This window comes from Chaetodon trifascialis, chromosome 18 (assembly GCF_039877785.1).
Source record: "Chaetodon trifascialis isolate fChaTrf1 chromosome 18, fChaTrf1.hap1, whole genome shotgun sequence".
Taxonomy (NCBI): domain Eukaryota; kingdom Metazoa; phylum Chordata; class Actinopteri; order Chaetodontiformes; family Chaetodontidae; genus Chaetodon; species Chaetodon trifascialis.
The window spans coordinates 23,621,298-23,647,692 of NC_092073.1; the positions used below are offsets into that span (position 1 = coordinate 23,621,298).

Here is a 26,395-nt window from a genome sequence, read left to right on the forward strand (position 1 = left end):
AGGAGCTGTCAGCTGAGAGGTATCCAGACGGATCCCTGATGAAACCTTCAGACCAGCACACACAAACCGTTTCCAAGCATCATTTTCCACATCTCCATCAACACAAAACAAGAGCTGTTGTTCAGAAATGTCCTCTGGGACGAATCACATATGCACAAAAACCTAAAATTGAACAGCGGTCTGCGGTAATCTCGGTGTGATCTTTAATGACCTCAGTAAGTCCAGTTTAAGGCCTCAGCATCTCCCACAGCACAGCGTCCCCTTTGCTAAGACCAGAGGGAAGACTGCCCCCTACTTGCCAACCAACACCACATCCAGCAATTTTCCCACAGGTCTCCCATCCAAGTACAAGCCGAGTTCACACCTGCTCACCTTCAGTCGTTCAGCAGAAACGGGGACGTGATGGTGGAGTTGCTGTCTTAAATGGCTCAAAAGAAGCTGTGAGAAGTCTGACAAATGTCCTCGAGTGATGTCACTTGAGTCAGTGTCGGTTGAAGACTACAGGTGTGAAACTGAATTAAATCTGTTAGTGTGGATTCAGAAGACCAGACCTGGTCCAGACCTCTGAAGCTGTTACAGGCGCTACTAGCATAACACACCTGAATCTCTGAGTTGCATTGTGGGTAATGTAGCACAATGAGTGGAATGAAAAGACGACAGATCTGGTTCTGTTGCATCAGTTTTGCTCCTTCTCTCCCTGCCATCATGTGACTCCACTTGTTTCTCTCATTTCACTCCAGATCCACTATTTTTTCTCCTGTTGCTGCATCTTCAACACAAAAACAGCTTTCTTTTTTCCAAAGCTGAAACATTTTCTTGTCTGTTTGCGTCCACTCACGTCTTTCCATTATATGCATGTGTACCAGGACAATGTACTTAACACCCATTCTTACTTTTGAGGTCTCAAAGTCTAATTTTACTTTATGATGATGTTATGTAAATTAGCACACAACTGATTAGATAGTAAAGCGTGAAATGAGCTTATTTCAGGTGTGTTTGCTTTGACTGAGAGCCTGTCACAGTGAGGCGTGTTGGTTGCTCTCGCTCCTCCCACTTCAGCTCCTTCCAGACTCCACCTCTTTTGCCCAAATTCGGTCCTTCCAGCTTCAGTAACCAACAAAGATGCCAGTGACGGCAGTGTTAGCATGAGGAATTCGTTTAGGAAACCGAGCTGTTCTTGTGGTGGCCTGGGGATGCCAAAAAAGTCTAAAGCTGGATGGGGGGATTACGACAGAACAAGTGAAAAGGCGATGGTTGATAGATGGATGATGGAGGAATAGATGGGAGGGGGTTTCCATTCCTTTTAATACACTCATCTCCCAAAGAGGTGCAGGGAGTCACTTTACCCTTGCAGTATTTTTAGCAGCAGAGAACACAGAGAGGAGCCGGGATCCATGTCACTCTTTATCCATCTCACTCATTAACGCACACATTCCTGTAATATCCATTTTCATGTTTAAATTCTCTGATTGATGGGATGTTCCATGTTTCTCTAGGCCTTCAGAAGTCAAACATGTCAAACTTAATCCCAAATCAGAATAAGATAAAGTTGAAATTAGATTTTTTCCACTGGAGTGTTTTTATTTTTCCAGTCCGTCGCGACGGCATTGACTGTCAAACATTGATCAGACATTGTTAAAACTCACTGATCCTCTCCTTCTCTGTTTTACTGTCACTCCTTTTAGGCTCACCATTCCCCCCTCCATCCCTCCCCCCTCTTACCTCCTGTCACCCCTCCCTCCCCCTCCCAGCAGGGTGGAGTCTATCAGTTGATCTAACCATTTTAAGGGTTAACCTCCAGTTTCAGAGGGGTGATCCAGTACTCCTGTTCTCCTCCTTTCTCTCCTTCTCCTTCCAGTGGAGGATTGCACTCCTCCCTTCTTAAACTCTGTCTTTCTCGTTGGATCCTCCGATGCCTCGACACTTGTTCTTGTCTTTTTTGTGGCTTTGATTTTCACGTTCTCCTCCAAAAATTCAAGATTTTGCTGTTAATTGCAGCAGATCTTGCTGCTGGAGCTCATCCCTCCTCTTCGTCCACCTGCTCTTCCTCACCCCTTCATCCCTTTTACCTTTGGATCACTGGGCTCTGACAGCTGATCAACCAGACAACTAGCAGACAATTCAGAAGCAGGTGAACCAACAAGCAAGGATGACAGACAAACCGGGCATGCCGACGGGTGGCGGAGATGATGCAGGAAGCATCATGGCGTTGCTAGAGCGTGTGGCGGGCCTCATGGACAGCGTCCAGACTACGCAGCAGCGCATGGAGGAGCGTCAGCTGGAGCTGGAGAACACAGTGAAGACCATTCAGGGTGACATCGTCAAGCTGACCAGCGACCACGCCACCACCAGTTCCACCGTCGACCGTCTGCTGGAGAAGACGCGCAAGGTCAGCCGCCACATCAAGGACGTCAGGGTGCGTGTGGAGAACCAGAACATCAGGGTGAAGAAGGTGGAGGCCACCCAGGGTGACCTCCTGGCCAAGAACAAGTTCAGAGTGGTCATTTATCAGGTAAGACTCACAGATGTTTGGTCTTTTACCACCAACACTGGAAATGGACCAACTGCTTCTTGGGACTCGACTGCTAACATAATTCCACTTGAAGCATTTGGGTGTTGATTCTCTTCTAGAAATGATGTCGAGCATCAGGCTGTGTACAGCTGCATGTATAAATACACTGTAAGACATACTTCTAATGCTCTTGGGGTTTCTAGTCAGGATTCAAAGATGGAAACTGATTCCATGGAAAACCTACCTGAACACAACATGCTGACATTAATTATTAAAATGAAAACTACCAAAAACATAGCTAACCTACCGGACCAGATTACACTGAACATAATTTGTGCTCAACCTAAGTCATGGCCCTGGATGGGTCTCACTTACAAAGAACTGTGAGGACAACATCAACATCATAACTCTAATTGTAAAGATCCGTTCCTGGTAAGGGCACTTCAACAGCGGACAATCTGAACTGTGTGACTAAAGAAGTCAAAGGGGCCAGTTGGTGTTTGACAGATGATGATTGTAAAGGCGAGTGTAGCTGGTTTATAGAGCTAGACAAGGTCTAAAATGGCCGTCATCTTACGCAGGAGAACTTTTACTATTCAGGTACAATTGTTCTGAAAACCTTGTTCTTTCACTTAACAGATTCGTAATCATTTTGAATGACTAAATGGGATTTTGCTGCATGATGTCTCCAAAGGCCTTGAGAGAGCAAACATCAATGCAGCAAATCAGTTTCATTTGTCCAGAGACATGAAGAACTTTTCCGTATGATGTTGCCAAACAGTGCTGTGAGTCCGTTTCTACGCATTCAAGATCCAGACCTCCCAGGACCATTGACACTGAAACCAAATGAGATCTGCAGAGCACAGATCTTTACTTTAACTCCAGCATGAAGTGACTGATGGGAGCCTTAAGATGACACTGAGCAATTGAGCACTGAGTTTTAAGGTCTCTGTTGATTACATCCACAAGTTCTTTTAACATTAATGAAATGTATTAGCTCACAAACGTCTCAGTTTGTTCTCAGGGTTGAAATAGCAACAAGCTCACACCAGGCTTCATTTTACTTCTTTGGCCTTCACTGTTAGCAGCTGCCAGTGCGATGGTGACCTCGTTATTTTAGCCCTGGATAAACGTCAGTATGCTGGAAGGTTGCGCCACAGATCTGGAGCTCATAGAGCGGGCTGTCACTTAGAAATAAGTATTTGTGAAAGATTATTTGGTAGTTATAGTTTAGAATACAGCATCATCTGATCCCAACAAGGTGCAGCTGAAGACTGAGCGATGGTTTCACTGCATAAATCTGAGTCCTAGAACAACTTAAGCTTTTCTTGCCTTCTATTTCTCTTTGATTTTTGCATCGTGGAATTGTTGCAAGGTTTTTACCTTTCATTCTTCAGCTGGGTTTGGAATTAGTTCGGGTTAAGCAATCTGATGCCATTGAACTTTGCTGACATTTGCCAAATTTGACTCTTAAGAAGCTGAATACAATGAACTGTCAGGGGTGTGTATAATATCACACTGTTAACATCAAGAGTTACAATACATGAAAATGCAACTTAGCATGTTAACTAGCTTATAAAGAGTGCTCTGTGTGGTGTGGTTCAGTTACTGTAATCTGGACTCTGTGCAGTGTCAGGTTGCCGGGCGGTCAGTGAGGTCACATGATCAAACCTCAGAGAGACGCTGTGATTGGCTGGCTGCAGCTGTAGAATGCCAGACTGCATTGTGCTCTGTTCACGTCACATGGGATTAAAGTTAGAAATGGGAAAGATTCCAGTGTTTATCTCTGGTGTGTGTTTACAACATGGGTTAACTCAAAATGGTTTTACAATGGCCAACATTTTTTAATTCTTCATCTTGATATAATATCTGCACAGGATAACTGCAGCGTGGTTAAGATTAGGGAAAGATCATCGTGCTTATGTTAATTAAAAGGCCGACGTTGACTGCAGGTCCGTGAAAGGACACAAAGCTTGATCTCCTACATGAAAGTCAGAGCTCCAGCTTTGCTTTCCCTCCTCTACATGCTGTGAGAGACACGCTAACTCCTGCATAGGCAATGAAAGTTAGCACTAGATGTAAACTGCGACCAGCAGAATCATCCAATATGGAAGCAATGCTGAGGACACTGGACAGTCTTGTTGGTTCTCACAGAGCAAGAAGCAAACTGCAAACCGTTAATGATCTGGATATGAATGTTTGATTAATACAGCAAACAAAGACAAGGTGGACGCTATCGTCTGATGACAAGCACTGGCAGCATTAGCATTGTTCCTATTCTAATGCAGCACTGGGAAATGAAAGCAAACGAAGACACGCTTCTTGGCCTTAAGTGACAGGAAATCTTCACGGAACGTGTTCTGAAAAAGCACAGCTCATTCTGCCCTTCAAAAATGTGCAAATCTGCCACGAAATAAAGATTTTCATAAGATGAAGAAGTAATATTTACAAACGGCTGTTTCTTATCCCACTGATAAAACAACTTAACGTGTGTGTGCAGTTAGCAGAGGTGCTACGTGGTTTCTGTACTGTAAGTGACTGTGCCAGCTGAGTGCTGACAGACCAGGTTATTCTGAGTCTGAACCGCCACCATCTCCTAATATAGTTGTCTGCTCTCTCACCCTTCCTCTCTCTGGATTAGCTAACGACAATCTTCTGGACGAGGGTTATAAATCATTTTGTTAGCTGCTAACACGCTGTGCTCGCTCTTTGATTTGTTCTGAGAGATGTTAGTTACACTGATGAAGGAAATCCTCTCCGTCAGCCAGAGCAGAAGCTGTGGAAGTTCAGCACATTACTGTGATGTCATGGGGTGAGATGGGATCGTGACCTTTGACCTTCCCTCTATTCACTCCTCCCTAGCCACAGTTAAACAGAGTAGAAGCTCTTTTGACCTGAAATCTTAACTTCTGTGTTGTATTTTGTTGTGCTATGTTCCCTCATTATATTGGATTATGAGCTGCTGTTCAGACTTGTTGCTCAACATTTCTGATAACTTTGTTGTTCCATGAACGAAATCAACAGCAAAACTCAAGTAATGGATAAACTTTTTGATTTCGACTGGCTTGTTGAACCAAGGTATTTTGATAACAGGTAACAGAAATGATTTTGAGTAAGGACAGTAAAGGACAAGCTGCCATCACAGGTGGACAATCAGATAAATAATAATCTCATGTTTGTGTATTAAAGGTACAATATGTGTCCGATAATGAAGTATTCTTACACAGCATTTCTTACATTCAAAAATTCAAGCGTACACCTTCTGAATTCAAAAGACAAGGTAAATTGACAATTAACTCATCGTAAAACACAACTGATCCAAACTCAACAGAAACAGAAGAAAACTCACCAAAACAGCCTTGTCTTTCCGGCTCATGGCTTTCCTGTCTCAGCCTGCCGTGCCGTCATTGTCCCTGGACTCAGAGTCCTGGTTGGAGCCCCTGTAAATCACCTCAGCACAGTTTTTCAAAGTGCCTCCTTCAGTCCTGATCCGGTCATGTTCACTGGGAAACTGCTGAACTCGGTTCTGTTGTCAAAGACATGAACACCAACAACCCCCCGGTGTCCCAAACCCCAGCTAAAGGTACAGTGTGTAACAATTGACCACCTGTCAAAGGTCAACAGCACATCACCATCACCTGCTAACTGTTGCACAGCTAACTGAGCTAACTAGCTAACAGCAGGTAGTAGCTACAGCAGAAGATCGCTACAGCCCGGAGTGGAGTGTGAGCAGCAGTTCGTGGACATGCTGGCGATGTGCTGCCTCCTATTCGTTTGGAGTGACCTTTGCCAGGTGGCCAGTTATTACACATTGTACTTTTAGCAGAAGTCAGGGTGTAGTTAGCCTAGCTTTGCATAAAGACCAAAAGGAAAGGAGACGCCTAACCTGGCTCTGTCCAAAGTTCTAACATACATCTATCATCACCTCTAATGCTCGCTGATTAACACCTTAAACTGTTTAAGGGGGAGTTATGCGATGGATCAGGTTATTGTGTCAGATTCCAACATGTAATGACCATAAATTTCAATTCAATTCAATTCAATTCAATTCAATTCAATTCAATTCAATTCAATTCAATTCAATTCAATTCAATTTTATTTGTATAGCGCCAAATCACAACAGAAGTTGTCTCAGGACACTTTCCATATAGAGCTGGTACAGACCTAGCTCTGTTATCTACAAAGAAACCAACAATTGTGTTTTTTAAACCTGTGAATACAGACTGAACAAACGTTTTAATTTGTGACTCTGCAACGTGCTCCTGGTCCTACTGTGTAGTTCAGTTATGACTGTTATGCATTCTGTCAAAGCCTTGGAAATGTCAGCCTCTCTATCAGGTATCACACAGTGCCTATGATGCATGCAATCAAAGATCCTGATGATCCCATTAGTTTGCTGCACACCACTTTGCTAACAAGCATGAAGGTTCATTTAGCGTGATCATCCAAGTCTGTTTCAAAAACATCAAATTCCTCAGATGACAGAACCAGAAATTAATGCAGAAAGCTTTCTTACTTCTTTGTACTTGGTTACTTTACTCAAGTGTTGTCCTAACTGGTGTCTGGGGGCCGTCGGGGGTTCTTGAGGATGTTGAAAGCAGTCTGCAGTAGATTTAGCCTCCCAAAGTCAGCTTTGTACACGTGTCAAGGTCACATTTCACTCAAGAAACAGACGTAGAAAAATGCCCCTTCAAACTGCTGAATATCGTGAACAATGATTTAAACTGGACGTCTTTAATCTGCCTTTTTCCTAAACTGTACCCTGCACCCTGTGACCGGCGGTCAAACGACCTTTCATTACTTTTTACTTAAGTTTTTGGGTAATTCTGTGTTTACTTGTGGAACTCATCATGAATGGGTTTGACTGTCAGATGGTGAATCATTGTCAACCTTCCCAAAGGGAATTACTTCTGCAGGGATCTGGGTCAGTCTGCAGCTCTGGCCTGGACATTTTTGTTCCTAATGTTCAGTGTAACCTGATCTGTCAGTTAGAGTCTGATGCACGCCATGACGTGGCCTGAGGCTGAAAGTGATCCCACTTTGCCCCATACGCTGCTGCTTGTTGATATGTTTAGCTTCCTGCAGCTGAGCACTGAGCTTCAGAAACAGGTGCTGCAGTTTATTTATGGAGGCAGGATGAAGGCCTGCACGCTAACAGCTAAAGTCTACATGTCACACTTGAACCAGAGACAAATTTAAAGGCAGCATCAACTATCAAACTTTTAGTTTAGTTATACATATATACATGTCCAAACACAAAGTCTGGTTTATCAGCAATGTAATTATGACACTCTCCCGGGTCACAATCTGTTCTGTGTTCTCCTCCCTCAGGGTGACCAAGAGGTGAAGGCCATCACACCAGGAAATGAGCCGGCAGAGCCCAGCAGCAGCACCGGTGCCAGAGCCGAGGTGGAACCGGACAAGTTTGAGCTCCCTCCAGAGTCGGACGAAGAGTACATGGTGGTGGAGGAGGCAGACTCCTCGGCAGCCAGCCGCATGAAGAAGACTGGGCTGACGCGCATCGAGAGCTTCAAAGCAACCTTCTCCAAGGAAAACATGAGCAAGACCCGTGAGAACCTGGGCACAAAGGTCAACAAGTTGAGCGAGCGCATCGTGACGGCCGACAGGCGTGAGAAGATCCGCCAGTCCGGCGAGAGGCTGAAGCAGTCGGGCGAGAGGCTGAAGGAGACCATCACCAAAAGCGTTCCCGCCAAGCTCAACCTGAAGAAGGAGAGGACTGTGGCGGAGGGCCAGGAAGGAGCCGAGGGCACCACGGAGGGAGCGGTTCCCGTCCCTCCTCCCAAAGGCCGCAAGGGCACCCCAGATGCTGCCAAGGCGGCTGGCGACGAGGGCAAAGCAGAGGAGTCTGAGGTGCCGATGTACGACATGAAGCAGCTATCGTAAACCACGAGACAGTCACAAGATCTGGGCCATTTTCTTTTGGACCACTGAGGCCACATGGAGGGAGTGAAAGAGAAGGTTTTAAGGTCGCTGCTCCAAAGCAGAGCTGCAAGAGCGGAAATACTGATGAATAATGTTTGTTCAAACGTTGGAAAGAAGGAAGGAAGGAAGAGAGCAGAGAACAGGCCGGTCACAGATCCAATCTGACTGAACATCAAGCCAACAACCACACAGATTCCTGAAATCACTGAGGACATTTCACACACAGTTACATCTGTTCTGGACATTTATCATCCAATCAGCAAATATTTTTAGAATTTAATTGTTTTGTGTTCAATGTACACTGACTTTGGGAAAATAAATGAACAAAGTGTGGAGTTGACAAACGTTTCCCGTCATCACAGCACTGCTGCTCACCTGTTTTTGCATGTTGATAAGATTGAAATGTTGGATGATGAAGCTGTAACAGGGTTCAGGAACGTGATGAAGAAGTGTCAGAGAGTTTTGAACTCATTATAGGTGAAATAATTAAAGTTAAAAGGCTAAAAACTGTGTCACTGAGGGTCGACTTCAACGAACTTGACTTCACAGTAAACAAAGAACAAATTTCTGTTTGCCGCCAACAATCAAGAGGCTCCTCTATGTTCCTGTAGAGATCTTCATGAGTCCAAATGTCCAGATCTGTATAATGTTTACTGACACACAGACCCCAGACCTGCAGCAAAACAGCGGGACCCTACACTGGACCCAGTTCTATACAGAGAATCACTTGGACCTGTCCCAAGTCAAATCCCAGGTGGGAGTCCTGGTCACCAGGAGCAGGGAGCACCACCAAGTCCTCTGGTTTTTTGTGAAGTGGAGACAGATGAACCACTTTGATCTTCTACCAGATCAGAACAGAATTAACGAGAGCAAGACCTGAAAATCTGTTTGATTGAATACAGTAAATCAATGAGAAGTTAACGAGCCGAGGACCTAAATAAAACAACTGCAATATTTCAGAAATTCTACCGCATCGTTACATAAGAAAAATACCTCTAAGACAGGGTCAGGGTAAACAAGTCTTTAATTATTGATTGATAAATATCTGAATAATGGATTAACTAGTATAGAAGATGTGTATTGTACAAAGCTTTAGTGTGATAATGTTTGAGATGACAGAACAGTGTTTAGCTCCAGAATTAATTCGCCATCGACTGGTGAAAATATTCCACTCTGACTCTAAAATACAGATTATTAAACACTGATTATTTTTGAGGGAAATTCACTTTGTGTGTAAACAGAGGAGTTTTATTTGGGGGAGGGGTCTCAAACTTCCAACTGGGACGATTTCATAAAAATCCTCCACATCTTTGAATTGATTGTTAATGTTCCCCAATCAAAGCTGTTTAAGTGGTTTATTATGAACGTGAACACCTGACTGTGACCTACAGCTCATCATCAAGCTGAAAACAGTTTTCTTATGAGGTTTTCACCCGACGGTAGTGATGTGACAGCACTGTGGCTGATGTTTACTCTGTAAGCAAACCTTGTAAGTTCAGTCGACTTTATTTTTACAGTATCTTTGGTGTTTTTAGCGTTTCAGTGCGTGACTGCATGGCCGTAGCTCGTCAGAGATGTTTGTGTTTGACTTTCATGTTAAGAAAATAAAAGTTCACATGAATCATTTCTGTAACCAAAGTGACGTCTGCGCTTCAATAATTACAGTGAAAAAAGGATTTCAGGTTTCTTCAGTGTTTTCAGAGAATCTGTTTCACCAACCTGTAAAAAACTGATGAAGAGTAGGAGCTTCCTCACTGGATTCTTCTGATGAATGAAAACACACAGAGGTTGCTTTCATAAACGAGCTATCATATTAATACAGCAAACTTCTACTACACCATATACTACTACTAAACATGTACTATATATTTAACATATGAATATTATTATCCATATTCATAAAATCTAATGTTTTGCCATCTATACACGTTTAAAGTATTTCTACCTACATTTTGCCTATATATCTTTATATATTGGCACCATTTATTATATTAATCACTTCAAACTGTTTAATGAAATCCTCGATTTAAGATGGCGGAGCTGTAATCAACCCACTGAAGAGGCAGATCGGTGCATTCGAAGCGTCAGTCATCTTCAAAATCGGCTGCGATTGGCTCAATTCTCACATGTGAGAAGAGAAGGAGGACCTCCGTTCAACTCAGACTGTTATTGGCTTCTCCAGTTGCTAAGCTTATGTGTCATATCGTGATTGGTCAAATGAGGCATCATTTGAAAGCTGAGACTCCAGAGTGACTTGAGACAAGATGGCGTCCTTCTGCGCACGTTTCTGGAAGTTGTAATGAGGAAAGCACCAAGACGAGCTCATCGCCTGCTGATCTGAAGGGAGGAAACGTCCCTCTGTGGAGTATGTTCGTGTTTTGGACTGAATATTTTACTTTTTCTGGGCCTTTGTGTTATCGATCTGTGGACCGGTGAAGGTTTGAATTCTTTATTCTTTTATAATTTTTTATTGGCAAAACCATCATCATCCTCACTGAAAGTCTGTGCTGCAACCGAGACTTTAAGGAATTAAAGAAAAAGTCAAATGAATCAAACGACATGAGAGAAGAACGTCCGAGTGTCGTAGCGCCGTGTTCTCATTCTGTTTTCTGCACAGCTCGATGCTTCAGACCCTGAGGACACTTTCACGTCTTCCTCACGCTGTGGGGACTCGGGCCAGCTCAGGTCGCCATGATGCGACTCGTTAAACTTCAGGGCGCAGACTCGGGTTGAGGTTGGTTGAGGTTTCAGGTGTCTCAGGTGTTTTCAGGTATTTTTGTGTGTTTAGGTATTTCAGGTGTTTTTGTGTGTTTTCAGATATTTTTGAGCGTATTGAGGTGTTTTTGGATGTTTTTGAGAGTCACTTTGAGAGTTATTGGATGTTTCAGGTGTTTCTATGTGTTTTCAGGTGAGTGTTTGTGTTTTCTTTGCAGATTTTATTGCTGTGATTAGATTTTGTGTTTTTTTTCTACCCGTGTAGCGTTTCACAGTTGAAAACTAAACTCAGCGCCCTCTGCTGGACAAACTACGCTCTGAGGTTTCTAAATGTTTCTTTGACATGCTGCTTCTGATCACACCACATTTCTAACTATTCTCCAGGTGCTGTCACTGACGTGGTATTCACACATGTTTGAATCACTCACCTGAGCAGGTGGAGAAATCTGAATACAAACGTCCTTCATGACAATCTGTCAATCACTGACCCCGAACAGAGACAGAAGACAGCCTGGACAATAGCCAGGAGACTAACAAAGACACTCAAAACCAAACACGTGCCACACGAGTCATTTTTTTTTTTATTGCAAACCATTTAGAAAACAGAACAAAAGCTCATCTGTTTACTGTTGAAATGTTTTATTGGTGTGTTTCTGCATCATCAGCTGTGTTTTATTTGCTATTTATTTCTTTATCTGTGCTCATGAGTTTCACGTCTCTATTAGATGATTGTTTTATATAAATAAAGTAAAACTAGGAGGAAAATGATCAGCAGGAAAGACCATTGTGTGATTGGTAGCTGATTGGCTGAAACGTGTGTTCGGTCCTTTAAATGCTAACTAGCCTAAACGACCGTCGTCTCTGCAGTGGAACAATAAAGTTTGATGGCGTCACTCACAGTCGGAGCCTCACTTGCAGTCACAGAGCAGAGCGGCGCCGCGTAGCGTCCAGTGCTCTGCCGGCTGCACGCTCCTCAGCTGCAGAGAGAAGATGAAGTTCAGGTCAGTCCGGCGCGGCTTCTTGTAGACCGGACACGAGTACAGGCTGACGGCGCCACCACCACCACCGCCGCCGCCGGGCAGCCGCTTACTGTCGGCCATGCTGGCTGAGCTGACAGCGTACACATGGACCACAGGGAGCGGAGTGAAGAGGACCTGAGAGGAGACAGCAGAGAGGTGAAATAGGTGTAACACTGTTACATATCAAGGATTCCATTATTAATAATTGATCATTTCATTCATGCATTTTTTCTTTTCAGTTAAAATTGTCCTTTAATTGAAATCTTTTTATTGATGGATTTTGTTGCTTTCTATTATTTTCCAAATATTTTTTTTACCATTTTCTTTTTTCCATTTGAATTTTTTTACATATATTTACTGACATTGCTTCATTTCATTATTTAAAATTTTCAATGCAGTAGTTCAACTTATTGTTTTAAATGAATCACACACACACACACACACACACACACACACACACACACACACACACACACACACACACACACACACACACACACACACACACACCTTGGGCGGGGCCTCAGTGATTTTGGCGCCCCGTCGGTCCCATCCCGCCCCATCCAGGTAGAGGCCGTAAATGTAGACTCCGCCCATGTCTTCTGGGGGCGGAGCCAACACATCCTCCCTCATCATCTTAGTGACGTCATTGCTGAGGGTGACGGTATCCAAGGCCCAGCCCCTGGACAGGTTGGACCGTGTGGTCTCCTGGCGCATGGCGGTCAGAAAACCCTTCGAGAAACACACACGCACACACAAAGCTGACTGGACCAGACTGAGGACATGTGTTTCTGAGGTCCTGGTGTTCATGAACCTGAACCGACCTGTGGGTTGAAGAAGCCAGTGAGCCAGAACTGGTTCGGCCGGCCGGAGCCGATCCAGCCGCTCAGCTGCTGGTTCCTCTCCAGCAGCTCGCCGAACCAGAAGCCCAGCGTGGCCGACGGCCAGCTGAGCCGCAGCCACAGGCGAGGGATCCGGGCGTCGAACATGCAGTCGAGAGCGTCGCGCAGGTCCTCCGACATGATGATGGTGCCTGCGGTGAAGGAGGTTACGTCAAATAAACAGACGCATTGTTCAGTGTGTGCGTGTATGCGTACGTGCGTGCATGCTGTGACTGACCATCGATGGCTAGTTTGAGGTCGGTGAGCGTGCTCCGTACGCTGCTGATGACTCGCTGCATGCGGTCCACTTCCTGGCGCAGGAAGATGTTCATTGGCTGAAGCGGACCCATCTTCTGCAGCTGACCTTTGACCTTCAACACACACTCAGAGATCCTCAGTATTTCTTACAACACGTGTCTTCATACAAACAGAAGCAGCTCAAAGTCCTTCACTACAATAAAAAAAACCCGCTCGGTTTTGGAGAGCATCGTCGGCACTAAACACACCTCATGAGGAACGTAGTCAGGCGGAAGCTTCTCCAGCATCTCATTGGCTAGTCTCTGCACGCTGGCCTCCCTGGTCTCCCCGGCCCCGCCCCCGCCGTCCTTCGGTTGGATGTTGATGATGGTGCTCAGTGTCTCATTGGCCAGGTTGGTCTGGTAGGTGATGTCAGCATTGGGGTGGAGCCCAAAAACCTGGAGACACAAAGACAACGGTTCAGCGATGGAGCTGCTGGAGTGTGTTCAGGAGCCCTCCGTGGAAATGTGTGAGTAACAGGAACAGCGTCGACTCGCTGTTCTCGGACATCCAGCCTTCAGGTTTCTGAGTGCGCTCTGACCTCAGGTGAGTCGACCAGCGGCAGGGTGTCGATGTGCTGCAGGACGTCCTGGACCGTCCTGGCCCTGCTGGGGATACTGTAGCCTTTGTAGAAGCAGAACTTGTCGCTGAAGGTGTTCTCGCTGAACCACACACGAGTGAAGGTGTTGAGGAGACGTTTGTCCAGGTCATCTGTCACCCGGCCGCCATACTGGACCTCACCTGGGTATGGACAGGAGGGAACAGGGTCAGACGGGAGCATGCAGTGATGGCCAAGCTGGTTCGGGAGTTTCTCGTCTGGTGGATTGAAGAGCAGAGCAGATTTGAAGAAGACAGACCCAGCATGTAGCGCAGGCAGCTCCAGTTGACTCCTCTCTTTGAGTCCAGGTCGTCCAGGTGGTTCTGCACAAACTGCATGCTGGAGGTAAAATCTGCCTGGTTGAACTCGTAGGGGATGTTCCAGCCGAGAGGACCGAACTTGCGTCGCTCCTGATAGGATGAGAGGTGGAAGAAAGAGGGAAAAATAAGACAAAGTGTTCTGTGGTATATTACTCTTCTTCTTCTTCTTCTTCCAAACCTCATTAGCTAGATGTTGTTAACGAGTCTCAGACACTCTAAACTTGCTGCAGTCAAAACTCTTGAGTGCGGTCACTTCCTGCAGATACCTGCACGGTGGTGTGCAGGAAGGCCACGGCGAACAGCAGAGGCTTCCACTGAGGCAGGTTGCTGATCTCTAACTGATCCTGAGTGACGCCACTGAAGGTCCTCTTCAGACCAGCTTTCATCCCTGACAGACAGAGGAGCGAGGCGCAGAGGAGGAACCATGTTTCCGGAAGAAAAAACATGAATGGGAGGATTCATTCAAGACATAACGGAATTAATGTCAGTCAATGAAGCAGCCATGATTAAATGAATCATAAAGAGGGACAGAAGTTTAAAATATCACAAAATAAATCAGTGAAGGAGGAGGAAGAGGAAGAGGAGGAGGAGGAGGAGGAGGAGGAGGGAAGTATTCACTGAAGTAGAAAGAAAAGGAGTCTTACCAAGAGGAGGTTCATTGGTGAATTTGATGGAGGACTGAAGGAAAGTGATGGGGAATCTGCATACACACACACACACACACACACACACACACACACACACACACACACACACACACACACACACACACACACACACACACACAGTGAAATCATATACATACACACACATGATGCTAGCACGTGTTATCAGTCACCTGGGGTGCACGTCGGTCGTCAGCCACACCCGGAAACCTTTGTGCACGCTCTCTGGCGCCGCCGCAGTGACCGTCTCCAGCAGCTCATCCAGGAAGTCCAGTCCCAGGTGGCAGTTCTGTAGGAGGAGCCATCCGCCGTCCGTCATGCTGGCGGCCAATAGCCTGCGAGCGTGAACCTCTTGGCCCTGCCCCATGGAGATGGGACGGCACGGTGCCCCCTGCAGGTGGAGATCAGGACTCTGCTGTTCATCCGTGCATCCCTCTGCTTTCAGCTCACTCATCCACCACCTGCCCATCATTTCTAGAGCTAAGGCTCACCTCAAAAAGGTGGTTTGAAGATGGATGATACTGAGCCCTTCTTACAGGACATCTAACTTCTATCAACACATCGAGTCATTACAGTCTGGTCTCCTGGAAATTCTACGTTTATGGAGGCAGTGCAAAGAGCTGGACTGTGACCCCAGAACCCAGAAACCATCCATCTTTTCATCTTTTGTTTCCTCCATCCACTGATTTGTTTTCAGTCTCTCTCTTATGTCTCCACCTGTTGTGGTCAGTCATTCACCTTGTTCTTGGCCAGTCTCTCTATGTTCTCAGTCGGGTCAGAGCCCATCGACAGCAGGCAGACCATCGGCGTTCTGCTGTCGCTCTCTGCCAACATGGTGTCCAGGTTCAGAACCAGACCTTCTGCATACTGTTGACCCAGAGACTCTGAGATGTAGTGACGCGCCTGGTGGACACACACAAACACACACACTGCTTCATAAACGCACACACCTGCTGTCACTATTAGCACTATGTTGCTAACTGTTAGCATGAGATCAGAAACTGTTACTACTGTCAGCTTCAGATCTGTTACTGTTAGCGTTGAAACATTATGTTAGCTCTTTAGCTGTTCACATTACAGCTCTATTCATTAGCTTCACTGTCTGAAACTGTTAGCATTATACCTTTAGCTCTTATTGTTATGTTATCCTGAACTGTTAGCGTCTCATCTACTGCTAGCATCACATCCACTGTGTTAAAGTCTGAATGAAATCACCATCCCACATTCTTCAGGTTTTTCAAGTTTTTCAGTTGAAGTCAGACTTCAGTTTTTTGAACTTTTAGCATTAAGTCTGAGCATGCTAGCATTAGCGAGCATCTCCACGACTGTCCTACAGTTTAGTATGAACTGATTAAGCACTGATGTGGTCTCTGTTAGGTCTGTCTGAACCGTGTTTAGCAGGCAGACCTGAGCGGTGGTTCGGTCGGGACACCAGCTCCTGATGAGCAGGAGCTTCCGGAAGGTGTCAAGCTTTTCCTCGTACCCATCAGGCAGTGTGGCATCCTCTGGCGTGGTGTGGTCGAACCAGGTCCTCCAGGCACGCTCGTTCTGGCTCACCTGGACACATGGAAACATAACCTCTGTAAGTCTGTGTTCCAGCTTCACCTGTTCTAATGTTGCTGGATTTGGGTTTAACCTGGGTCAGGATCTGGGTGAATGGCGGCAGGCTAGACAGCTGCACCAGGTTGAGCCAGGTCTGATCCAGGATCCAGCGCCGTGGTTTGGATTCTACAGAGTTCAGATCCAGAGAGGCGCCACCTACACACATATATGACGCTTAAAAAAATTTGGGAAAAGAAGAAAAGACTGGAGAATGGAGGAGGAAGAGGATGGGCCTGTGACCTTTGATGAAGGTGAGCACCTCGGGGTGTGAGATGTTTCGGGCCTGAAGGTCGATCTTCAGAGCCAACAGCAGAGTGAACAGCAGTTTGTGCTCCTCGTACAGACTCCTGGCTGTGTAACAGTACACCTGAGGGAGGGACAAACAGGTGCGCAGTCAGTTACACCTGCAGTATGATCGTCCAATCAAAATCTGAATCTTAGTCTTATAGGCTCTGATTGACAGTTACATTTTCCAATACCAAGCTAAACAGGCCAGAATCACCCCAACAAACAAAAGTGCAGAATAGATCATATCTTTCTGTGATGGATGACTCAAGGGTCACATCTTCCAAAGCCTTGCTTGTGAGCAGCACCTGGAAGGTGAGGAAGTTGATGATGTTGCTGATACGTTTAGAGGTGAGCTGCGACTTGGCTGAATGCTGCATGGATGCGTCGAAGAGCCCCAGGAACTGGCGCAGAGATGTCTGGTACATGACATTGACCAGCGACATTTCCACGATCAGGAAGTAGAGGATGCTCCCCCTGGTGGCCACTGGCCGGTACTCCTCCCTGGCCTGGTTGATCTTCACCTCCGTCTCTGCTGCAACCGACAGCTTCTCACTTACCTAGAAGACAAAAAAACAAGACTGTGTCCTTCAACCAGAGAAACTCTGTGCTGTATTTCACCAACAGCTTCAATCAAACATGGAGGGATTAAATACCATAAACAGCAAAGAGTAGACACACAGACAGAGAGCGGTACCTCCTGAGCTGTGGTCTTGGTGACCCTCAGAACCTCAATCAGAGACTGGTCCTCCACTAAGGAGCCCTGTGTGCTGGTCAGCCTGAACAACAAGCTGTCCTCCAGCTCCTGCATCTTCCTCTTGTTGGACGTCACCTCCTCTAAGAGCTTCACTCGCTCCGCCTCCAGCTCCTGGTGGATGTCAGATTCAGATTTAAGAAGGTATTTAAGGTTTAGGATTTGTACAGGTATCACCGCACAGACAGTGACTTATCATTTGTATCCCCGGCGTACTTATCCACTGGCACTTCTGTGGACAAACAATCTTTATTATAGGAACCCATTAACTAACTACCAAACTAATTAGCTAACTACCAAATTGTTGAAGACTTACTATTTAGCTACATAGCTAGCTAACTGGTTAAATAGTTAACTGACTAATTACTGGTGTGGTGTAGTGACCTGTTTCTCCAGAAGTATGACCCGTCCCAGCAGCTGGTCCTCCAAGCCTCGCTGGGTGACGGTGAAGTCCACCACGGCCGTCCTGGCACTGACCTCGGGGCTGTATGCCGGGTTGGCCAGCTTGGTGGTAATATAGAGCATAAAGCCCTTCATCACATCCACCTCCTTATCTCCTACCTTGACCTGCAGGAGGACGATGGTGGAAGAACTCACATCATCAAACTCGTAACATGGTTTGGATACATCTCTGGATTGTTTTTCAAGTCACTGATGTCCCACTTTATAAGTTGATCCAGACTTGATGTAGGTTTTGTCCAGTATGTTGTCCAGGATGGGATCCAGTTCTTCCCCTACATCCTCCAGCAGCAGGGGGTGCCCCAGAGACAGACTGTCCTCCAGGTGAGAACGGAAATATTTATGGTTCAGAGACGTCACCTGGAACACAGAGGAGGACAACCAACCAAGCATCAGTGAAGCTATTTTGATCTCCTGTGTCTTCGGTTCGTTTACACTTCTCACCAGCAGGGGGTGCATGAAACTTTCTGAACAGGGTTGTAAAAAACATCCCTCCTCATCCTCACCTGTAGTTGCTGGTCTCTCTCTCTGTTCTGGATCCAGGTCTTGCCCTGGCCCTGGGGGTCTATCAGCAGTGGGTAGCGGGAGGCTTTTGTCACCACGATGCCGTTTTGGATCGACAGGTCATCGCTGGGTAAACCCTGCAGGTTCCACTCGCTCACTGTGGCGTTGTCCACCAGCAGACCAATCACATTCAAGTCCTGCAGGATAATATATTGATATGTATGTTTCACTTAGCTTACCACAAGTTCTTAAAGCTTGCATTTACAGGCAGATTTGAACAAATACTGGGAGAGAAATATCTGTACTACAACAGCTCAGTTATCAAACGTCCGCAGTACATCCATCAGTACAACAACAGTCTGGTTGTCACTCATCCCTCAAGAAGAAAGAAAAAGCAGATTAGCAAAACAAGAGAAATTAGCAATAAAAGTTCATCTCTAATATAAGCCTGTTTAAAATAAAGGCCTGGTTCCTTCTACAGGATATCTGAAGCATATATTTTCTACATATGACGTCACGTCACTCTTCTGTTGTGGCTCGAACTGCAGATGGAGGGCAGGAAGTGATTTTCTGCATAGGAAGCTCTATAACACACTCAAAACGTCGATGTTTTGCATCGTTTACGGTCACTGAAATTGATCAAACTGAGAAACCACAAGGAGCTTTTGATGATGAGGCGTCTGTGCTGATCTGGATACAACAGCGCCACCACGTGGCCTTCATAGGGAGGAGCTTTTGATCTGAAAACTGCTGATCCATCACACGTAGATCCTTTTCATGGATTTTATGGCTCAAGCTCTACAATCATTCACATCTTTTCTCAATGTGGCTGATACAGTTAGCAGGTATTCAAAACATGATCAGACCATGAAAAAGCTGCATAACTGCTGTTTTCAAAGAGACATTCACAGCTTGACATAAGCTGAATGAGCTGAAGCCTCCAATCAGGTGACTGTCTGAAGTCTTACAGGACTGAAGGGGATGAGTTTCTCCTCCATCTCTTTCTTCCACAGCTCCAGCAGCAGGCTGCGGAACTCCTGGTTAAAGGGGCCGGCGTAAGACAGGAAGCCTGCAGACAGAAGGACGTCCCCAACCAGGTGCTTGATCTGAGTCTGGAACCCAGCGCTGCTGTCGGTCCAACGAACCTGAAACACAACGAGGGATTGATTGATGGATGGATGGATGGATGGATGGATGGATGGATGGATGGATGGATGGATGGATGGATGGAGGGAGGGAGGGAAGGATGGATGGATGATGGACAGGTAATAGGCTGACCTTCTCTCCTCCCAGTCCATCAATTAGAGCCGTAGCATTGGCCATCTTGCGTCGGCAGGCCTGGGCATCGTCCTCCAGGTCCTGCTTCTCCTTCATAGCAGCGTCGTAAAGCGCCTGAAGTTCAGGCCACATCACTTATTCATACACTTAAAGTATTCAAAGATATCCACTGGATAAAACAAGTCAAATCCTGGGGTCGGTTTGACAAACATGGCTGATTCAGGATGGTCTGAGGAGGGCATCGCCTGATCTCTCACGACTCACTCTGTAATCTTTAGAAAACCATAAATTATGAGCCATGTTTCTTCTTGTTTGTCATTTGCTGCCACTGGTCAGCAGGTGTTGCTGACTGTCAGCGGTTTAGGAAGTATTCAGATACTTTACTGCAGTAAAAGTACGAATAGCGGACTGTGAAAATACTCCTCTACAAGTAAAAGTCCTGCATTCATACTTGAATAAAAGTATGTAAATACGATGTACTTAAATATGAACACCAAAAGTACTCACAGTCTGAAACGCGTGTGACATCATCAGCTACTCTGTGTGTGTGCGTGCGCGTGCACGTGTGTGTGTGTGTGTGTGTGTGTGTGTGTGTGTGTGTGTGTGTGTGTGTGTGTGTGTGTGTGTGTGTGTGTGTGTGTGTGTTACCTGCACGGCGTCCAGCTCCTGCTGCTTAGCGTCCAACTGTTCCTGAGCTTTGGCGAGTTCAACCTGAGCGACCACCAGACGAGCCTCCTGCAGGGCCAGGTTAGCCTGCAGATACACACACACACACACACACACACACACACACACACACACACACACACACACACTTAACTGTGTAACTTGGTTGCACAATTAATCCGACTCATTGCTCTGACACCAGCTGTTGTCTTGCATGTAGTAAACACTCGACCCCTCTGCATCTGTACCTTCAGAGGCAGCACCTCCTTGTTGATGCTGAAGAAGTCGGCCATGGCCTGAGTCCAGGAGCAGAGTCCCGCCACATTGCCGCAGATCCTCTTGGCTGATTCCAGGTTGTAGTCCTCCATGTCCAGGTAGGGAGCGAGCAGCTCCACCACCTCCTCTGTGATGGAGTCCTGCAGCACAAACATAGAGCAGAGGAAATGTTACCGCGTGTCATCGCCTGGAGTCTGGTTCAGTTCTGCTGCTTCATTCATTAGAAGGCCGCCATGAAACCAAGAACCAGGAGAACCAGACTTTGGCTGCAGCTGACACACAGTGACATCATGTCAACACTAATGTTCACACATCCTGCAACAAAAACAGCTTTTTATAGTCAGTGTGTGAGACTGATGGACACACACACACACACACACACACACACACACAGAGTGAGGGAAACTCCCTTCTCATTTTATCACACTACAGCCATCACCTGCTTTTAAATACTGTGTGTGTGTGTGTGTGTGTGTGTGTGTGTGTGTGTGTGTGTGTGTGTGTGTGTGTGTGTGTGTGTGTGTGAGAGAGACCTTGCTGAAGTTGAGCAGCATGCTGAGGAAGGCTGCGTTCTGCATCAGCTTCATCGCCTCGGCCCATGAAGGTCGAGGACAAGGTCGCTCAGGGTCGGGGGTCACCGTGTCGATCTGAGAGAAAGAGGCGAAGAAAGAAAGCGAGGCGGTTAAGGAACGACAGCACGGCACAGCGTCTACGTGAACCTCTGAAACCAGGTGAGACTCAGTGACCTTCCTCTGGAACAGCAGCAGAACGGCGTCCATGATCCTCATGATGAGGTGAGGAGGCTTCTGCAGCTTCCTCACTGTGGCGATGTCAGCTGGTTTAATGGTCTGCAGGCAGAGAGTTTATCTATGATCAGTCTCTCAGAGACCACTGGTAGTCTGTCATCAGCTGTCTCTCACTCTGCACTGACGCCCTCTGCTGGTAGAAGAGGAGTTCAGCAGGTGTGTGTGTATGTGTGTGTGTGTGAGAGAGACCTGTAATGCAGCCTCAGCAGCTTCCAGTGCTGGTTTCGCAGCTTCCAGTTTGGTTTCTGCTGCTGTTTTATCAGCTTCAATCTCGTTGACAATGAGTTCGGCTTTGTCCTTCACCTTCTGCACCTGCTGCTTCACCTGAAGGGGACGGATTCAAGTTTTACTTTCAGGCCGTTAGAGGTCGCGACAAACTGACAGACACACGTTTTAGCAGCTTACAGAGCAGCTGATGCTAACATGTTAGCAACCAGCGGGACTACAGGAGGAAACTCCAGAGCTGTCAGTCACTGAGCTCGTCTGAGACACAGGAGGTGTCTGACTTCCTCCTCCTCCTCCTGAGCTCTGAATGCCTCTTTCTTCTAGTTCAGTGTCTAGTTAGATGGATTTCACAGGTTTTAGGAGTCTGTTCACGCTGATATAGACTCATTAAATTATTAAACAATAACAGGCTACTTCAGCCTACATGATTTGGGCTGACAGTGTGCTCAGAAAACTCGTTTCCTTGGACCTGGCCTGTATCTGAGGACCCCTGCGTTAGAGGACTGCCTTGTTTCTGATTAACTCTTTTGGTAACCACATGATGTTTTGCCTCTTCGAACCTTTTCAGCAGCCTGAGCTTTCGCTGTGACCTCCTGCAGGACTTCCTCTGCCCTCTGGGAGGCGACGGCGAGCTCCTGCTCCTTCACCACCAGCTCCTCGGAGAGCTGAGACACCGACTGCTCCGCCTCCATCAGCTTACAGAGACCTGCAGGAGAAACAGCACATTCATGACGGCTCCTCCCGACTTCAATGAGTCATTTTGTCTAGAAAAAGAGAAAAATGTCTCACGGTCTCAGGCGACGTCTTCAAAACCCAACAAGAGTCAGTTTACTCTCACATACTGTCCGCTAAAGCTAATACAGTTGAACTGCACTATACAGACAGGCGTTTCTGTTATTGAGCCTGACCTCATTCATATCAATGGGGTGGACAAAATAATAGAAACACCTGTCAGTATCAGGCAATGCAAACCAGTTCCTACAAACTGACCCTCCAGTGAATCAACACTACCTGGACTGATCTCCACCTTCATGAAGGAGGATCTGCTGCAGGACTGTTGTATCAGACAGCTTTACTGGGCTGGACAGACTCAACTGGTCACTGACGTGTGACACAGAAATACAGACAGAAGCAGGAAAGAGGAATTCTAGCTTAAAAGATGATTTGATTAAAATGGTTCATTTCCTGTTGATCAACCAATTGACTGACTAAATGTTGCAGCTTTTCATGTGAGCGCGACGGCTCATCTGAAAGCGTATCTCCATATTTAATCCAACAGGCCGCCGTCTTACCCGTCTTCATGCGCTCGGCCAGCGTGCCCACGTGAGCGATCTTCTCCGTGTAGATGATCTTGTAGCTGTCGATGAAGGACAGGTAGGACTTGGGCGTCACAAACGTTTGACGGCGGAAACGCTCGAAATACTCTGCGCATTTCTCCGCCACCAGGTCCTGCAGGGACAGAGGTCACGTGACCAGACGGCTAAATACGCTGACAACATCACTGCATCATGGGTACTACCTGAAAGGTTCCCATGGTAACCACCACGCTCTGCTTCACATCCTCCGAGCAGCGGAGGTCCTGGTACTGAGACAGGAAGTGATGCGACACGGCCATCAGGGCGTCCCGAGGCCAGCGCTGGAACCAGTCCACGGTGCAGCCCGATATCAGGCCTGGGAACTGTTCGGGTCAAAGGTCAGGGTTCAGTTCAGCATGTTCTGTTGCTGCTCTACGTTTAATCTGGCTCCTCCTGGCCTCACCTTTAAGGCACGAGTCCGAAACTTTTCCCCGACAGGCGAGAAGCAGAGGACGACGTGGAGGTTGCTCCGCACGCGGGACAGGAAGAAGTCGTAGAGGTTTTCTGAGGTGGGAGGACGGCGAGGGTGCTGTCGCTTCATGACGGGGATCAGATCCTGAGTGATGTCATCCAGCTCGTCACGAGCAAACAGGCTGGAAACTTCACCGCTGGCCAAGACGTTGTTCATGTATTCTGTAAACGGTTTCAAAGCAGAGACAACAGACGGTTCAGCACCACCTGAAGCTGCTGCGCAGGTGTGTTAACATATGTATTATACATATGATATTTCAAGAGGACATCCCTGAAAATGTCTCTCTCTTCCTCCATCATCAAGACAAAACTGAATCAAACTTTGGACTAATTTCTGCGCAAGTTACTGATCACATTGATCAGGACAATCTGTACAGCTTCAGCTCCACTTCAGAACAGTCCAAACATCAGGACGTCCTCTGCACGTCAACGTTACGGCTGTAACAATGCAGCCTTCAGGGGACGAAATGTGTTTCCCTGCAGAGTGAAAAGAATCATCCTGCAGATGTGCGACCGGCAGGTACCGAGGAAGGCTTCGTCTTTAATATCGTTGTCGGTGAAGAGGAACGTGACTCCTTTTCCCTGCTGACCAGCGATACGGTACAGAGCCTTCAGATCCTCCAGCAGGTTACTGCAGCTGTACGACCTGCAGGACACACAAGCAGACACACAAAACACATGAAAGTGCAGGACAACACTCATGAAAACTGTCCAATCAACAGTCACCTGTCAGTCTGTTTACGCCTCTTGGTTTGTTTCTAAAATGTCAGAGTGAACAGGAACCGGACCAGAACTAAAAGGCAGGTCTGGACCAGGTCTGGACCAGGTCTGGGGTGGTTTTTGCGGGACTAAGTGACGTAAAGGTACTGAGGAGGTGGTTCTATCAGTTGTGTTTGTTCTCTGCAGCGTTTCCTGTTTCGTTGATTGAGTTGGTCGATTGACAGAATCATTAAGCCAATAAATGACGGTCGTGTGGTGGAGGCGTGAGGCATGTTTCCACCTGGTCAGTGTGATCTGGAAGGTTTGGTATCCTGCGATGAACGACGACAACCTCGTCAGGCTCTGCTTCCCCGAGCCCCCGACCCCGACCAGCAGGGCGTTTCCCTGCGGGGTCCGCAGGATCCGCGAGATCCGCATCAGGTGGATCATCGCGTCCTGCCATTGGACCAAACAGAGAGGGTGGTTCACCAATAGAAATACAGAGAGGGCAGACAGATAAATATTATGAAAGCAGAGAAATGTTTTCAAGTTATTGAGCCATTTGTTCGAATGTATTTTTGACCACAACTCCGATGGTGGTGTTTATCAGGTGACCCAGAAATGAGCCAATCACGGTGCTCCAAATGCTACTTCTTGCATTAGTGACTGACTACTAACCTCAAACTTCCAACATGGCCGCCTGATGAAGGTGATGAGTCAGACAGAAACTCTACTATTACCTTGAAGAAGACCAGGTCCATGGCTCCGCCCCTCACCGCCTCGTTGTACTGCTGCTGGAAAAAAGACAGCCGCTCTGCCAGAGCGTCCAGCGACGGGATTGGCTCATACACCTGTCAATCATATCATCTTTTACCAAAGGGATCATCAAACAATGCTTGTCATGCTAACATCTGACAGAGGAAGACCAAAGTCCTGAAAATGCTGAAGAACGTGGATTTACTTTAAATGTAAAATAAATGAACACATTAAAAATAAGACGTCATTGGATGTAACTCGTCTGCTCTGAGACCTTTGGAGCCTCCAGCTCGGCGTCTTCAGGTTCATCCCCCGTTGCCTCCGGAGCTTCGCGCAGGAAGTCCACGAAGCAGCAGCCCCACTGAGCATGCTCAGTCAGAGCTCTCCCATGATCCTCCACTGTGATCTGACAGAGAGACGGTCAGGAATAAACGTGCACTGTATTCAGCTCAGTTCTGGGACATTTCCACTTTTTAACAAAGGACAGTATGTGCATTTTTTGACAGTTTATTCATGAGTGACAGTTGAAAGTGGCATCACACACTGTTATTCATGCACAGCACCATCATTTATTGATCCCACCTCCCTTTATCTTCTACTTTTAATTGACTCTCAGTGTATTTACACAATCATCATCTGAATCCTCATCTAATAATGACGATAACACTAATAATTCTGCTGCAGAGGACTATTTAAAGGAATGAGCAGTATAAAACCAACAGACATCCACACTGGCACACACACCTTCTCCATGATGCTGCTGAAGGTTTGTCTGTCGCTGCTGTCGGTGAATCGGTCGGCGATCACTCGACAACATTCGTGATGGAAGAGAGCCGAGAGGAGCTGAGAGCTGTGACACACATCGGGCTTCACGGCGAGGATGCCCTGAAGACACACGAGACCCCCCCAAACACCCCATAATAAGTGAAACCGTACTGCTCACTGATCGACGTGTGACCTGAAGGTCCGGAGCTCCAGTTCTGGTGATCTTCATGTTTTCAGATAAGCTCGATGTGTGAATGTCAGAAGCCAAATGCCAGAATCCCACAAAACAAAGTGTCATTAACTAGCAGACAAGGAGTCAGCAGTAAGGCTGAGAAGAAGAAAGTCATCAATGAGGTGGAGTAAAGAAAGTTCAGAGTTTCCCTTAAATGTGGTGGAGAAAAAGAAAAAAGTCTCCCAAAGTGGAAAAATACAAGAAGCAGAACTACAGAGAGACATTTGTTCAGTTTGTCTTCTTCAGAAGTGAAAAGATTAACAACGCCGTGATGATGATGATGATGACGATGACGATGACGATGATGATGAC

The 26,395-nt window shown here is 46.6% G+C and overlaps 2 protein-coding genes across 3 annotated transcripts in view; one reads left to right on the plus strand and one right to left on the minus strand.

Moving 5' to 3' along the window:
- Positions 1 to 1,825: 1,825 nt before the first annotated feature.
- cavin4b (caveolae associated protein 4b) lies at positions 1,826 to 8,549 on the plus strand. Its single transcript, XM_070986389.1, has 2 exons — positions 1,826 to 2,512; positions 7,844 to 8,549. Exons 1-2 carry the CDS (start codon positions 2,150 to 2,152, stop codon positions 8,414 to 8,416), a joined length of 936 nt encoding a protein of 311 aa, XP_070842490.1. The 5' UTR covers positions 1,826 to 2,149; the 3' UTR covers positions 8,417 to 8,549.
- A 3,180-nt stretch (positions 8,550 to 11,729) lies between these two features.
- Positions 11,730 to 26,395, minus strand: part of dnah5l (dynein, axonemal, heavy chain 5 like) — a 45,490-nt gene continuing 30,824 nt past the window's right edge. For both annotated transcript variants that reach the window (XM_070986608.1, XM_070986607.1), the window contains 35 exons: positions 25,831 to 25,971; positions 25,361 to 25,492; positions 25,071 to 25,181; positions 24,632 to 24,786; positions 24,156 to 24,277; positions 23,564 to 23,793; positions 23,325 to 23,483; positions 23,098 to 23,254; positions 22,366 to 22,511; positions 21,770 to 21,904; positions 21,521 to 21,622; positions 21,308 to 21,421; positions 20,747 to 20,914; positions 20,481 to 20,585; positions 19,833 to 19,946; positions 19,523 to 19,699; positions 18,557 to 18,751; positions 18,255 to 18,410; positions 17,976 to 18,158; positions 17,535 to 17,705; positions 17,146 to 17,397; positions 16,793 to 16,919; positions 16,587 to 16,708; positions 16,358 to 16,507; positions 15,689 to 15,853; positions 15,124 to 15,341; positions 14,930 to 14,985; positions 14,552 to 14,673; positions 14,225 to 14,375; positions 13,909 to 14,108; positions 13,577 to 13,765; positions 13,309 to 13,441; positions 13,014 to 13,222; positions 12,700 to 12,921; positions 11,730 to 12,324 (listed from right to left, as the gene is read on the minus strand). In XM_070986608.1, coding sequence (XP_070842709.1) covers positions 12,079 to 12,324; positions 12,700 to 12,921; positions 13,014 to 13,222; positions 13,309 to 13,441; positions 13,577 to 13,765; positions 13,909 to 14,108; positions 14,225 to 14,375; positions 14,552 to 14,673; positions 14,930 to 14,985; positions 15,124 to 15,341; positions 15,689 to 15,853; positions 16,358 to 16,507; positions 16,587 to 16,708; positions 16,793 to 16,919; positions 17,146 to 17,397; positions 17,535 to 17,705; positions 17,976 to 18,158; positions 18,255 to 18,410; positions 18,557 to 18,751; positions 19,523 to 19,699; positions 19,833 to 19,946; positions 20,481 to 20,585; positions 20,747 to 20,914; positions 21,308 to 21,421; positions 21,521 to 21,622; positions 21,770 to 21,904; positions 22,366 to 22,511; positions 23,098 to 23,254; positions 23,325 to 23,483; positions 23,564 to 23,793; positions 24,156 to 24,277; positions 24,632 to 24,786; positions 25,071 to 25,181; positions 25,361 to 25,492; positions 25,831 to 25,971 — 5,535 coding nt within the window. In that variant the 3' untranslated portion in view covers positions 11,730 to 12,078. The remainder of the gene's footprint in view (positions 12,325 to 12,699; positions 12,922 to 13,013; positions 13,223 to 13,308; positions 13,442 to 13,576; positions 13,766 to 13,908; positions 14,109 to 14,224; positions 14,376 to 14,551; positions 14,674 to 14,929; positions 14,986 to 15,123; positions 15,342 to 15,688; positions 15,854 to 16,357; positions 16,508 to 16,586; positions 16,709 to 16,792; positions 16,920 to 17,145; positions 17,398 to 17,534; positions 17,706 to 17,975; positions 18,159 to 18,254; positions 18,411 to 18,556; positions 18,752 to 19,522; positions 19,700 to 19,832; positions 19,947 to 20,480; positions 20,586 to 20,746; positions 20,915 to 21,307; positions 21,422 to 21,520; positions 21,623 to 21,769; positions 21,905 to 22,365; positions 22,512 to 23,097; positions 23,255 to 23,324; positions 23,484 to 23,563; positions 23,794 to 24,155; positions 24,278 to 24,631; positions 24,787 to 25,070; positions 25,182 to 25,360; positions 25,493 to 25,830; positions 25,972 to 26,395) is intronic.